The sequence below is a fragment of the Strix aluco genome, chromosome 1 (assembly GCF_031877795.1).
Source record: "Strix aluco isolate bStrAlu1 chromosome 1, bStrAlu1.hap1, whole genome shotgun sequence".
Taxonomy (NCBI): Eukaryota; Metazoa; Chordata; class Aves; order Strigiformes; family Strigidae; genus Strix; species Strix aluco.
The window spans coordinates 171,952,955-171,967,059 of NC_133931.1; the positions used below are offsets into that span (position 1 = coordinate 171,952,955).

Here is a 14,105-nt window from a genome sequence, read left to right on the forward strand (position 1 = left end):
AAATATATTGGGTTTGTCTTTTCCCAATTTCTTAGAGCAAACCAAGTAAGAAGCCACTGCAGCACCTTTCCCAGTATATCAAGAGGAATATCCTGCTGAAGGAGAAAGTAGGAATTACAAACATTAAGACAGTGATGCACATCCCTTACAGACAGAGACCAGGATGTCTGCCAGAGGCCCAGAGGCTTCGGTAGATCTGCATACAAGTTTAAATAACAGCTCGCTAAAATGACCGTATTTTAATTTTATTAAGTTATTTATCCCTAAATTTGTGAACACTAAGTCGTATCATTTTAAAAAGACTGCTTTAAAGCAGAAATGTGACTACAGTTTTCAGAAAAGTAAAAGCTTACTGTGGAAAAAGAACAGGTTTTATTTAAAACATCAGTTAAAACAATGGATGTCCGAGTTCCCCTGAGCAGGAATCTGGTCTTGACACATTAATATTGTTAATGCTTCCTTACCCCACCTTACACTTTTTGCAACAAAAGCCTCCATAAACTTCTTTCTCCAGCTGTCTACTAAGCCCAGTATTTCACAAACACTACCTGAAGCTCCCTCCATTCTAACTTTCCGTCATCTCCACAAAAGCACACATGTCAGTACTGCACATAAAAACTTCCTGTCTTCAGTCTCACAGAGAAATGCAAGTGAGAAACTATACTTTGTCTTCTAGCAGGAGAGGCTCATCAGTTCCGTCTTCCACTTACTAATCCAACTTGTTCTAGGCCTCAAGGTAAGCCGTCAGGGTATTTCATTCTGCACTGACAACAATTCTATATGATGATTGGATTACAATTTTTATTAAACCAGTTCCCTCCAAATCTACACCTTATCTGCCTTACCCACCCATATAGCATGTCCCTTGGCTCCTGTGGTACCGCACTCAACAGGCTTGCCAATAGGTTCAGGGACAAAGTGCTGATGTATTTTCTGCGAATTTACAACTTTTTGCCTTCAAAGGGCTAGAAGTTAATTGGAAGCCAGTTGAGAAGAGCTTCTGTCTTCGGGAAGGGTCACAAAAACCCTGTCAGGCATCCCCGGTTCTACTAATGCAGGCACAGTACTACAGTGACTTTTGCAGTGGAGCTTATTTCAGAAGTTTGTAGCAGCTGAAATCCCAAAATACACCAAACTTTAGGCAAAAGTGACTAAGAGAGAATGAAAGGACAGACTGACTGCTAAGGGAAGGGACATAGCCCAGGAAGGAAGGAAACTGAAGTGGAATGAAAGAGCAAGCAAGGGGTCAAACGATAATAGAACACAGGAGAAAAAAAAAAAAAAAGATGAGAAGGAAAATTCTTCTGTGAGTAAGAATAAAACAAAGGAAAAAGGAGTAAATAAAACATACTTTATGATGGATAAAGCCAGTCAGGGGGTGGGGAGGGGAGATGTGTGAAAAAAATCTTGGACAGCCACATGAACTGCTCTAGCAACAGATTACGTATGTGACATCCTAGTCAGACATCTGTTCTAATCATCACGGTACCTGAAAGACTGAAACTCCACACAGATTTTGCATCACAGAGTAAAGACAGAATCGTTTAAGTAAGCATCTGCTGCCATCCCAAAATTCTTGGAACACTGCAAGTAGTTTAATCCTATGTGCATGCTGTATGTGTTCAAATCCATTGGTGGGAGGGACCCAAAAGAAGGGAGAGTTGCTCTCTTGGCTAGTATCAAAATAAATGCTTATTCCTGATTTATTCTCCGTTTGTGCTTTAAAAATTATGAACAATGTGCATTCATAACAAAATGCTTAACGGGCAACTTATTAAAAGCAGCCTAAATTTAGACTTAAAACACACTGACACAAAGCTTACGAAGTTTGACCCACTGCAAGAGGCACATACAAGCAGGCATCAAGTTTTACTCCAAGATTCTGTAGCTAAAATTAAAATATGGACACACAAGCTGTAATAAAGCTTCTGAAAGCACAAGCAAAGCTACAATATTTGCTCCTGTATTTGCTAAGGGATCTAGTTAGAGTAAAACTAATTCCAACTCTGCAGCCCCCTCCCCTCTCACATATGCGCACCCCACCCCCCCACTTTTGCCTCTTCATCCAGCTTGTGCACTGCTCTCAGTTTTAATTGCTACAGGTATCTTGACAAACAGGGGGTAAGCAAAGTCTGAAAGGGGAAAGCTAAGAGTTGGCAGCTGCATGGGGGAACGTTTTTGGACTCCAAGCAACCTACACTGTTAAAAATTAGTTTTGTATTCTGCAGGCAAAGAGATTTTTCCAGTACTGCGAGAGGCACGTCCTCTTATTCTCTGCGTTTTGTGGAGAGATGTTAGTTCAGCTTTTCAGTTTAGACAGGGTAGGGGCAATGTCTTATTTCCTGGCTAGCAACAAAATGCAGGACTGTTCTTTTCCCCAGTTCTTTCTCCCTGCATCTAATAAAAATGAACAAGCAAATTAGCTTATTGCATTAAAGTCAAATAAGCAAAATGTTAATTCAGAAATCTGCTGGCAGTTTAAAAGTTAAAATTAATACCTCACTAGTATCAGCAGGAGACTACACCTCTCAGTGCTTCATGTCATCTGGAAGCACTGCTTTATCATTCACACTTGATTCAGCTTGTGAAGGTCATCTTACAGTTAAAAGAGCAATGTTTAAGCTTTTTAAACATAACCTTAAATTCCGAGACATAGCTGCATAGTGAATTAATAGAGAGGCTAGAATAAAGTAGTATAGCCAGATTACACCCAAGTCCTGACACCAACATTTTACAAATTGGCACATTTTCCTGCAAAAATACAAGTCATTAGTCAGGTGCAGTAAAAACAGCAGGGCTCTGAATTTGATATACAGCTGTGAGATTCCTGTTACTTTAAAGAGAAAATAAATACAGCCAGCCTTGAACAGAGCCAAAGCCCTGTGTCTATTCCAGGTAACCAAAGCTCTGCACCACCAAGAACACTAACGCTGCAATTCCTCTCTGGCACCGCTATCAGTCATCAAACCCAAGTAGATGTGAGGGGAAAAAACGTAATCCACTTTCACTCGTGATGCACAGCACAAGGCTGAGGGGGGGGACAAGGCAGGCAGTAAGAGGTACTGTGAAATGGGAGCAGGAACATGTACTTAAGGGAAGAGCAGAAGAAAACAGCGCACAGACAGATTCTTCAGGTGAAGAGTTAAAGCAAAAAACCCTAACAAAGACGAAAAATGCAAGCGAGATGAAGAATGAATTGTCTTTGCTAACCAATCCCATCAAACTACCACTCCTGAACTGGAAACCTACCCAACCTGAAACATTTTTAGCGGTCTCATTCCATAGTAGATCTGAATTTAAAGCAACAGAAAATGTTAAAACTCCATTTGCATGAACATTTTTCTCTTCAGTAAAAGTATTTTAATTAACAGTGCCTTTTCTGAATAACTCAAATAGGAGTTACAATAGCAACAGATTTACAGATAAGCCCTATCAGGTCACTGAAGGCAGAATTGAATCTTTCTTTTGAAAATTTGGTGAAAATAAATAGCAAGCCAAATGGGTTACAGTTATGTTTGAATGCAACTGAAATTTGAAAATGCAGAGCTATTAACTCTATTTCAAAGGCTTTCTGAGAAACATTGAAGCAGAAAATGAAAGTGAAAGCATAATGAAGCCATCACGTTTATTCATTTTTAGAGAGAGACAAATAGTAGCAATATAAAGCACTGAGTATATGTGAGGCAACTTATGCAGTGATAAACTCGTGTTCAAAAAAATGGGTAAGTAAATCTGTACAACCATCTTCACAGAGTGGGGAAAGCAGAAGAGGGAATCAAGTTAACTATTCCTGGATTAAAACTCACAGTCTACCACTTACAGGCGATTACATATCCCATAGGGAAAATATGAGTTAAGAGATGGATTTAATTATTTTTTTAAACAGGCCACCTGGTAAGATATTCCATGCTTCCACGGTCAATTCTCCCTTTACATTTCAGAACACTCATTTTGAGCAGGAGGAAAGATTAAGACCAGATGACCTACCTGAGGTCCCTTTCCAGTTTTAATTACTGTATGATTAAAAATACTTCTAGAAGCACGTCTCTAGTTTCCTCACAACAGTTTCCCATAGTTTATAGAATTGTAAGGGTACAATATATAACCAGATAGCGCTTCTAATACAGAATGCTTTTTATCTTCAGACCAGCGTTAGCCTCACCGAACCTCTCCTCGTGTATGAAAATAAAAATCAATCACATGAGAGAATTAAAAGCATCCAGCACCCCAGTAAAGATCAAAAGTGACTAAAAACTAACTCAGAAATAACACATCAATGGCCACACTCATGGCTAACGGCCTGAGTGAATTATCGAGGGGAAAAGGTGGTTCACCACCCCCCCCCCCAACACTTGAGAGGATCGCTCGTGTCGGCGAGGCGAGCCGTACCTGGTTCCCGGTTGATTTCGATCTCGAAGAAGCACTGGGGCCGGTCCTGCACCCCCATGGCCGCGGGCGGCCCCGCAGCCGCCGTCCTCGCCACCTGGACACAAAGAAGAGGCGCCCTGGGGAGCGGCCGCGCTCGGCCGCCTCCCGCCCCCGGCTCGCCCCGCCGAGCTCCGCCCGCCCTCCGGCCCCACCGACGGGGACGATTACGGGGCCGCGAACTCGGGGCGGCGCCCTCCCCCCTTCCCCCTGCCTCCAGCGCCGGCGGAGGGACCGCGGCTGCGGGCGGAGGCCGGCGGGGGGGGGGGGGAACAACGCACCCTGAGGGGAATTTGTTCCTCTCGCAAGCCGCCGATGTGGGGAGGGGCGGGGAGAGGGGGAGCGCCGCCAGCCCGCCCTGCCCCTCCCTTTACCTGGCAGCTCCGGCGCTTTGTTCGCTCGCCGCGCCGCGCCCCCCTCGGCCCCCCCTACCCCCACTCCCCGCCAGCCGCCGCAGCGCCGCCGGCCCCGAGCGCCATTAACCGACGGACTCAAGGGCCCGTCCGCCTCCCGCGGCAAGGCCCCGCCCCCGGCGAGGCCCCGCCCCCGCCGCGCTTTCCCGCCTCCCGCGCCGCTGCGAGGGGAGGGCGCGGCCCGTAGCGCGGCTGAGGGCCGGCAGCTCCGCTCCCCCCGGGGGCGGCCCTTCCCCGTCCCCTCGCCGTGCCGGGGAGACAGGCACGGGCACGAGGAAGGTGCTTGGTAGAATAAACGGTACGGGGAGCCCCGCTGCGGGGGCAGCGCCCCCCACCGCCCTGACCCGGGCCGTGCCTCCCGTGCAGGGCTGCGGGGCTGAGCCATCCCCCCACCGCCGAGGGAGAAGCCTGGGCGGTTTCGCAGAGATGTCTCCCTGCGGAGGGGAAATATTTTTTCGTGCACGAAAAAACCTCAGAACGTTTTTGTACCAGAAAATGTTCGCTGCAATGCGTTCGTCAGGGCTGTGGTGGGATTGCTCGGGTTCTCCTCTGGCGTGAAAACAAGGCCGCTCCAGGGCCCGGCTTGGGATGATCCTGTCCCTTGCTGAGCCTCAGCCTTAAGTAAACTTATCCAGCCGTGGCTTAGCGGCCCAAAGAAATTTTAATTATTGCAGCAGGCCGTAGGTTATTTTTTCTGACCATCCCAGAGTGTGGAAGTGGTAACTTCAGCCACTGAAGTGTCAAGCTGTTCAGGAAGGAGTATGAAATCTATAAATTCTCAGCCTCATGCTTCAGGCCGAGTTACTTCACACCAAGGATGTCCAGCAGCCTTTCACGTAGCCCCTGATAGTCATTTAATTGATGTAATTACTCCTGTAACCGTTCTCACCCTCACAGAGATGGGTTTTCTGGGGAGGCAGAGGACAGCAGCACCCCTAGCATGGCCTACACCCCATCCCTACAGCCCTTGCGTATTCAGCTAAACAACAGCCTCACCACCTGGTGCAAAAGAAAGTCTTTTATTACTTTCAGAAAGAAGTTTTGTCACTTTCTAAGCAGTGAGGGCACTTTTATTCTCTACTCACCACCCGAGAAACCAAGTTTGGGAATGCTTTCCAAAAGTCATACAAACCAGAACTCGCCGCAGTAATTTTACCTGGCAGCAGTATCTCTGTGGTTACGTCCTTGTCTGAGGAGAAATTCAGAGGTCTTAGATTAAAAAAAATGTGCTGAGAATAAAGAGTAGCAATACTGAAATCAAAGGGTATTTTAGACATTTAGAATGCAGCAAAGTGGGATTGTTTTACATGTAATTTACCTACAGCTTTAACGGCTGCTGTCAGCACAGTATTTGAGCATCTCATGAAGTTTTAACAGTCAGATTCTGTCATTCTTTATTATGTCCAATAACACGTGATTGTCCCCAAGGAAGCCTGTCTTTGGAGTTTTGTCACAGAGGTTTGCTGGTCCTTTGGGGCTACTTTCACAGTAAGCTATCACACAACATGAAAAAAATGTAGCACAGTCTGGCCCTAAATTATTTAGCTGTGAAATGCTCTTATAAAGTAGAAGGGTATTATTTGCCTCACTTTAAAACAGTAAACCGAGAAAAAAAGCTGCTGAGAAATTGAGTTACAGTAGGTCCATGGGAATTTCTTTCCAAAATTAAAATTTGAAAACACATCTCCTTGATTTCCTTAATCTTCCCAAACAGTAAATATATGTTTGTGTTTTTATGGTTTGAGGTTTTTTTCTCCTAAGCTGAATAAACTTTTAATTCCCTTTTACCTGCAGTCTCTTCTGTTTTCAGAGCATGAACTTGCTAAAGGCACATGAGCAAAGAAATAAGCAAAAGTCTCAAAAAAGACATGGAAAGTGCTACTTGCTTTTCATGCAAGTAGCAAAGAATGTGAGCAATAAAAAAAGAAAAAAGTTGATTTCAAGCCCTGAATATTTTAAGAAGCAAATTAGAAAGAAGTTCTGATCCCCTGGGAGATAAGCTCTTAGGATCATCTCTAGGACTAGAGCTGATAAATATGCAGCTTGGTGGAAGAAAGACATACTCCCCAAATAAAAAAGTTTCCAAAGCACATCTGAGGCCAGCCTTTTGAAACATGAAACATTTAGATATAAATGAAGATTTTTCCTAGTGTTCCTGTCTGGGAAGTGCTGCAGATGCTGCTCTGGTAACCTCCTGTGCCCATTGAAACCAGTGACAAAGTCCCCACTGATTGCAGTGACTATGGCTGTAGGCTGTTCGAGGGGGATTAAGGTCTGCGTGGCAAAGCAGTATAGTTATGAATAATTGCTTTTGTATAATACTAGGTTTTGATAAGCCATAAATTTGTGAAATGCCCCCTTTTATAGGCTAAAATTTTCCCAGCTATGTTCTAAACCTATAGACAACTTTTGCATGCACCGAGATCAGTGGACCCAAGGCACTTCAGATCAGTTTTAGAGATTTCTCAGTGGTACATTTTGTGCCCAAGAATTCATGTTGACAAATCTTGGCTAAAAGTTGCATTCTTTTCTGAGATAGAGCGTGCTTGGCTACAGGAGTTTGAAAAGTAGGAGGGTGCAAAAGCCAGTGCTGAACAGTTACGCAACGTACATGCCCATCAGGGTAAAACTGCTTAAATTAGGACGCAGTCTTTATTTTCCAAAGTGGTGTTGATTGCCCTAATAATTATTAGTCTGCACCTGGCCATGAATGGTCGGACTAACCAGCTTTTGTTTAGGTATTTATAGAGGCTTTTCTTTATCTTTTTTGCAAATTCCACGCATACGACCTGAGTCTGAAATTGGAAACAAGTTTTTTTTTTATGAGCAATAAGTCGTTGCTCAGTTCTTTCTCGTGCTATTTTAGATGTTGTCATTGCAGTTCCATCTTATTTGTCAGCTACAATACTATACAGGGCCTAGTGGCTGAAAAACCTCTGGTCTGCTCCTCAGCTGCTGAATATTTTCTCACCTAATTTGAGATTTGCACACACATTAGTTAGATCAGGAGGAGCAGGAATTTTCAACATAACTTTTCATTATCTGGAGAGTTTGGGTTGGGGGGGGGTTGTGCTCAAAATACTTCTGTGAGACAAATTCATGGCTGCTTATTCGAGATCTTGCTCTGTCGCTGCTCTGTGCAGGCTCTCATCCGGCGCAAACGGATGTGAAGTGTTGACACCAGGAGAAGTGACTCAGATATGTTCACGAGGGTCACTGAAGCTTTGAACATGGAGAGATGGTGGATAAAATAGCCAGAAAATTCTACAGTTAAATTTAAAAACTTGTGTTACTAAAGAACAGATGAGCACCTGAAGTGTTTCCTGCAATCGTTCAGTTGTGCAAAGCCATTTCTTCGATATTTTTTTCTGAAGAATAAATATTGCAGACCAGAATAACTGAAAAAGGCCTATAATTATGAAAAGCCGCACTGCTGAGCAAACAAGAAGTTGAAAGCGAAAAGCCAACAGGAGTTACCTGCTAAGCAAACTTAAACAGTGAAAATGTGCTTAATTAAAAAATACCCATGTCAGCATCTGAGTGCAGAGTTTAGAGTGTTAAAGGGAAGTAAATGGCTTGGGGATAAGTAATAAAGAGCAAAATCTGTCAGCTCTAGGCTGCTGATCAAAATCCACAGCATGGCAGTAACAGCTGACGTCTTCCCACACATTTGAATGCCAAGAGGTTGAAGATCTGTGCGTGGCTAGCAAGAATCTGTCCACATTACCAAACCCATTAAAACTCTGGGCTTTTATAGAGCCTTGGAAACAGTTAGTGGTTCCTATTTTGACAGGACTGAGTGAAGTGGGAACTGAAGGACACAGAGAGGAGAATGTTCCAAGTGCAGCAGGAGATATGGGGGCTTAGGCGGGTCAACTGTCACTAGTGCCTGCCTTCGACAGTAGTTTTCCTGTTTGGCACTGTGCATTAACAGCTACCCAAAGAGCCTCTGAACATTACTCGAGGAACAATCTGTTACCCTTCGGCTGCCCCAGAGTCCAGCATCCCCCTGCCTGCCCATCGAAATGGAAAGCTGGATCTTTTGAAATCACTCTTTCACCGAATATGAACATTACGTAAAAGTAAAGTTATATTTAATGTTACTAACATACTAACAATGTCATTAATAACTTCATAGAGACAAGGGCACAGAAGTAAAATAAAGCCAGATTATAGTCACCCATACGCTGAGCCAGCTCCAATAAATATCCCTGTCTTTTGTTCCCTGACAAACTCTTAGGATGCTTACACAGCTGTCCCATAGCTGAAATTCATGTCTCAAGAAAAACCTTTGTCTTAGGACTTGCTTTTGCTGAAAAGGAGCATTGATGTGGAGACACACGTATGCTCGGACAGGTTACGGGGATATTTGTAACCTTACACATCCAAACGCTCCCTGCGGTCCTCCTCTTCCTTCATGCTTCCCTTTCCCTGGGGATTTCCTGTGAGCCCAGTTAGTACCCAGACCTTTAACACACTTCCTAAAGGATTACTGAGCTTTCCCCCATCCTGCCCCAAAGCTTTAGGAGTGTTTCCATCCCTGGTATGAGGAGGTGGAGCCATCTGCTATCCAGGCAGTAAACAGAATTTGTTAATGACTGTCCCAGCATGATAGAAATATAAGCAAACCATTAATCCATTATGGGATAAATTGCTTAATGGGGCAGGGTATATTCCTGTACGTATGGCTTCTTTAGGCCACGACACCCATACCCCATGTGAACCTGTAGATGGGACTTCAAACGGACATGATGTGTGCAGGTTATTACCAGCAGCTTGCTGAGACTGGAAATAAAGTCAGGCAGGTTTGGGAGCCTTGAGGTCTCCTCCTCTAGCTGCCTCTGCTCTCCCTGGGTAAAATAAACAGCTTCAGCCTCTGGCTGATCTGGCATAAATCTCAACAGTGCCAACATCTCATCCAGAAAACATGCAAAAGCAAATGCTGTCAAGAAACCTGAATATGAGTGAGTTTAGAAGCTGGAACATCATTTAATGTAGTTTTCTATATAATTCTCCCAGCTGCTCTAGACTGATTCCTACCTCCACAATCTTCCCATCTACCTAGCTGCTTAGCTGCTCCCCATCATTAGTATCTGTGTTCTCCCCAAATAAGTTTACAAGAATATCTCCATTTCACTCTCCTTTCACTGCTTGCAGAGAAATGGGTTGATGATTTTATATTTTCTTAACCAATAAACGCCAGATGTCTAATGTGTGGGTTGGTGTATTGTGTAGGACTCAAGATCACATTTGGCCTGATCCAAACCCCAATGCAATTTTTTTTTTTTTTTTCATTTACTTCAGGGGGCCTATAACTCAGGGCTATTGAAAGACAATGAAGTCTTGCTAGTAATCAAAACTGTTCTTTATCCAAAGGATGAAGCCTACTTCATATCAGACTTGATTTACCCTTTCAATAATACTTAAACTTGGTCAAAAAAAGACATTTGTTTATGCAGCATATAATTAACCAGTGAAACTTGCTGCCACAGGGAAGTGCAGAGGTTAATGAGATGATGTCTGGTTTTGCATGTGGAGTCTTGTGTGGAAACCAGTGAGTGGGCCACACTACATAACAGCTACACAAGTGAGTTTTTACCCTCACAATAAAATTAGACTGTTTGTGTTACCATGTTCTTGCAATCTCCCATCTGTTTCTCTGCGCCTGTTGTCTCTTGTCTTGTACTAAATGATGAGCTCTTGGAATGGATGACAACAAAGGTCTTTTGGTATGTACTTGGACAACCTATCTCAATCTTATGTCAGTAAAAGAAATAAGGCAATTTTGCCTAAAAGCCTACCCTTATTCAGAAGTCACACTCAGGTAGGGATTAGAAATAAAAAATGGTACTGAACAAGTAGGAAAAAAAAAAGGAAAAATCGTACATATTGCTGAAGGCAGCTAACCAACCCTGTAAGGAGCTTGGTATGAGATGTAATATCCCCAGGTGTAATGTAATACCTGATTCAAACTAATATTTAATTAACAGGTTTTTGAGGGGAATGCTGCAATGATTCCTTTCCCCTAGGTTTTTGTCTTTATTTTTTTCTCTAAAGTTTAGTTTACCTTCTTACCTATACATTAAAGATGTGTAAACCCCAGCTCAACATTCTCACTAAGCTCCATCTGAGAACACTCTGTTATGCAGCACAACGTGCTTGAAATGCTTGAAACTGAATCAGTTCAGGTAGTTCAGAGCTTGTTAAGTTTTACCTCAGACAGTTTGGACATTTCCCCAGCCCGGCTGCCGGCGCTGTGGATTGCAGGAGGGTTTGTTAATTCAGCTGCAATGCAAATGTACGCAGACAGCAGGGGTTCAGGGCAGTGCCTGTGGTGGGGACTGTGGAGCAGAGACATCAAAGTAGCTCTGCAGATCAGCCTACCACCAGTAGAAATTCATCAGTAAGCTGTGCTGAGCCAGAAATTACTTCACGTAGTGCTGGTGGGGCACCTTGTCACTGTCCTCCCAAAGCTGCTGTTCCCGGGGGTGTGACATGTGGCACAGAGATGCTTGAGCTGGTGCCAGGCAGAACCAGCTGAGCTCTGGCAGGGGTTTACTAGCCCTGGCTCAAGGCAGCTGCATCGCACCTAGACCCAAATTGGTACCAGCTCCATTTGTATGCACTGCCGGTCCTGAACCAGTAAATCATACTGAAGCCAAGCTGACTCCACACAAAGCCATCTCAGGTACATCTAAATCCAGACAGCTGGCAGCACTTCAAAAATAAACAGTTCAAATCACAACGCAAAGGTAACTGGGTAAAATTTAGTGGCCCCTGCGAGCTGGGAGGTCAAACTAATTGATACAGCGCTTTGTTCTGGTGTTAAAACTACGAATCTGCAGCTGAGGCTCCAAAGCAGAATGATAATAACAGCAAGAACAGTGCCAATAAGGAAAAAAGGTGAGTGGTTGGCAGAGGCATGGCTGCAGCGAGGCGGGTAATTCTTAGTAGATCAGAGCAGGCAAAAGGGAACAGCTACCTGCCCCTGAGCCTGGGGGAAGAACGGACAACACTGGTAACAAAAGAGGGCACAGAGAAATTCTGGCTTGTGGATACGGGCAGAATTGTTGGGATGAGGGAGAGGGATGGATCAGCATGCAGGGAGTTCCTGCAAAGAAGTGGGAGGTTTCTATGGGAGGAACTTGCTGGGTGATGAAGAGTTGCCAGAAGTCCTGGACTGGCACAGTGAGTTTAGAGAAGAATATTAATAAAATATGCAGTGCCTCCTTGCTAACAGCGTAATAGCCATCGAGATTAATGTTAATACTGATATAAATAAAGCTATATGCAATTATGATCAGATAAGGTCAGGAAGATATTATTTTTCTGGACTGAACAATTAAATGCATTGTGGGCACTTACAAACAGAGAAGGTTGGTCTTCTGAAAGATTCAACACTGACCACTGTCAGAGACAGGATACTACATGGATCTGTTTGGGAATGACAATTTCTCTTTTCTGCAACAACCACAAAATATTTGTGCTGGAAGTTCAGAGCTTTGGCCTCACTTAATTTGATACTAAAGGATCTTGGTGGACAGGGGTATTTAAAACTGCCAGCGTGATCTAGTGAGAATCTTGTTTATGCCTCCACATAGGAAGAGTTTGCTTTATGATAAGGCAGGAGCTTAAAGTAAAACCTGAATGTAAACATATAAATAAAAAGGTTTGGTATTTACCTCAGACTCTAAATTCTAGCTCCCAAAATATAAATAAAATGGCTTGGTATTTACTCCAGCTCCCACTTGAAATGCAGGCTAGAATGCCACAGGTTTGTTCTAGTTTAGTGGCATGCTCATAATTGCAGATATACTGTCAATTGTGCCAGCATATTCATTTAATGGATTGAAATTGTTGCTATAAACAAATGGTAATTGCTTGGGATTTAAAATATACTGTAGTTGCACTTTTAACATTGACATTTTTGATATGAAGATGGTAACTGCAGCATCTGTCAGTTCGAGTGGTTTAAAATACAGGGGCAAGGGCAGTTTTAAAATGAAGACCAAGACAAATAGCAGAATGCTTTAAGTCAGGGAGCAGCTAGCCTCCAGTCCCGCTCCCCTTACAGTGCACAACAAAACTGCCCTCCCACGGCAAGAAATCAGGACTGGCCACATCTGAAACCACACAGAGATTTCCAAAATGGAGCCTTCAAGTTTCTGCACATAAATCAAGACTTCTATTGGTATAACCAGAGTGAATTTGCTGGTGGGGGGGGGGGGGGGGAAGAGGAGAAGGCTATTAATCCTGATGCCAAGTTTGCATGATGAGAGTACAGGCAAGGCTGCCAACCCCATCCCACTCCACGGCTCCAGCTGCCGTGAAAGCAGAAGTCTGTCTGAGCATTCACCTTTCCATCATTCAGCCTAGGTTTTTTGTAGGTAAATAGCCTTTGCTATTTTGCTCAGCCTCAGATTCTGAGGGTGGATTCAGCAGCTTTAAGGCTACAAAACTTAATTTCCTGATCACCTGTACCTTTAGCATCCTACTTGTATATCCTAAAAATGCTTCAGTATCTTTCTGTGCCTGTGGTTACACTGAATTCCTGAAAGTACGTACATGTATTCTAGAAGAAACATTTGACTGCGTCAAGAATGGAGTAGAAAATGAAAAAAAAAGATTTTACAAGTAAAAAACCTCTCACTCAAAATCATCCATTTAATGTTCAAAGCCTCAAAAAAAAAATCTATAAATCTAGTTGTTATATGCTAATTGAGGAACATCCATAAACCCATCTTCCTGAGCTTTTAGATCTTGGCTGCACTAGAAAATGTTTCTTCCACATCCTGTAAAGTTGAACTTCAGTGGTACTGGCCAACATCTGCAGAGCTGGTCAAATTGTGGGCCACACAGTAGAAAAAGGGTTTGAATATAATTTCTGACCCAAGCATTGGATATCTGGTTAAAACATATCAACTAAGGAAAACAATTGAAAAACTTCATTATTGGGTATTGAATCACATCTCCATGGCCACTTTTTCTCGTGTGTGCCCTGCTGGCATTGACAAGCAAGATGCGGCCAAGTCAAATTCCCCTGGCACTATGAATGGGAATAAACTGTGCCCCCTAATTCTCAGGTGAAAAAAATGAATTTCCTGAAACATAACTGTGTCTCTGCCTTCATTTTCTTCCTATTTTCCCCTCTGCCAGAGAACTACATCAATCACTTTCCTTCACCAAAGACAACCTCTCCTGTTACTCGTCTCAAACAGTCATAGGATGAACTTGCTGTCAGAAAACACCTGATCTTTGGCTTGACCG

General features: G+C 43.5%; 1 protein-coding gene across 6 annotated transcripts in view; it reads right to left on the reverse strand.

Annotated features, from left to right (window-relative positions):
* NKTR (natural killer cell triggering receptor) overlaps window positions 1-4,873 on the reverse strand; it is a 45,671-nt gene extending 40,798 nt beyond the window's left edge. For 5 of the 6 annotated variants that reach the window (XM_074845780.1, XM_074845770.1, XM_074845751.1 and 2 more), the window contains exons 1-2: window positions 4,800-4,873; window positions 4,390-4,483 (exon numbers count right to left, since the gene is read on the reverse strand). In XM_074845780.1, the coding sequence (XP_074701881.1) occupies window positions 4,390-4,447 (58 nt within the window). In that variant the 5' untranslated portion in view covers window positions 4,448-4,483; window positions 4,800-4,873. Of the gene's footprint in view, window positions 1-4,389; window positions 4,765-4,799 lie in introns of those variants that run through there. The other variant, XM_074845741.1, reaches the window with a different exon arrangement.
* Between the last annotated feature and the right edge of the window lie 9,232 nt (window positions 4,874-14,105).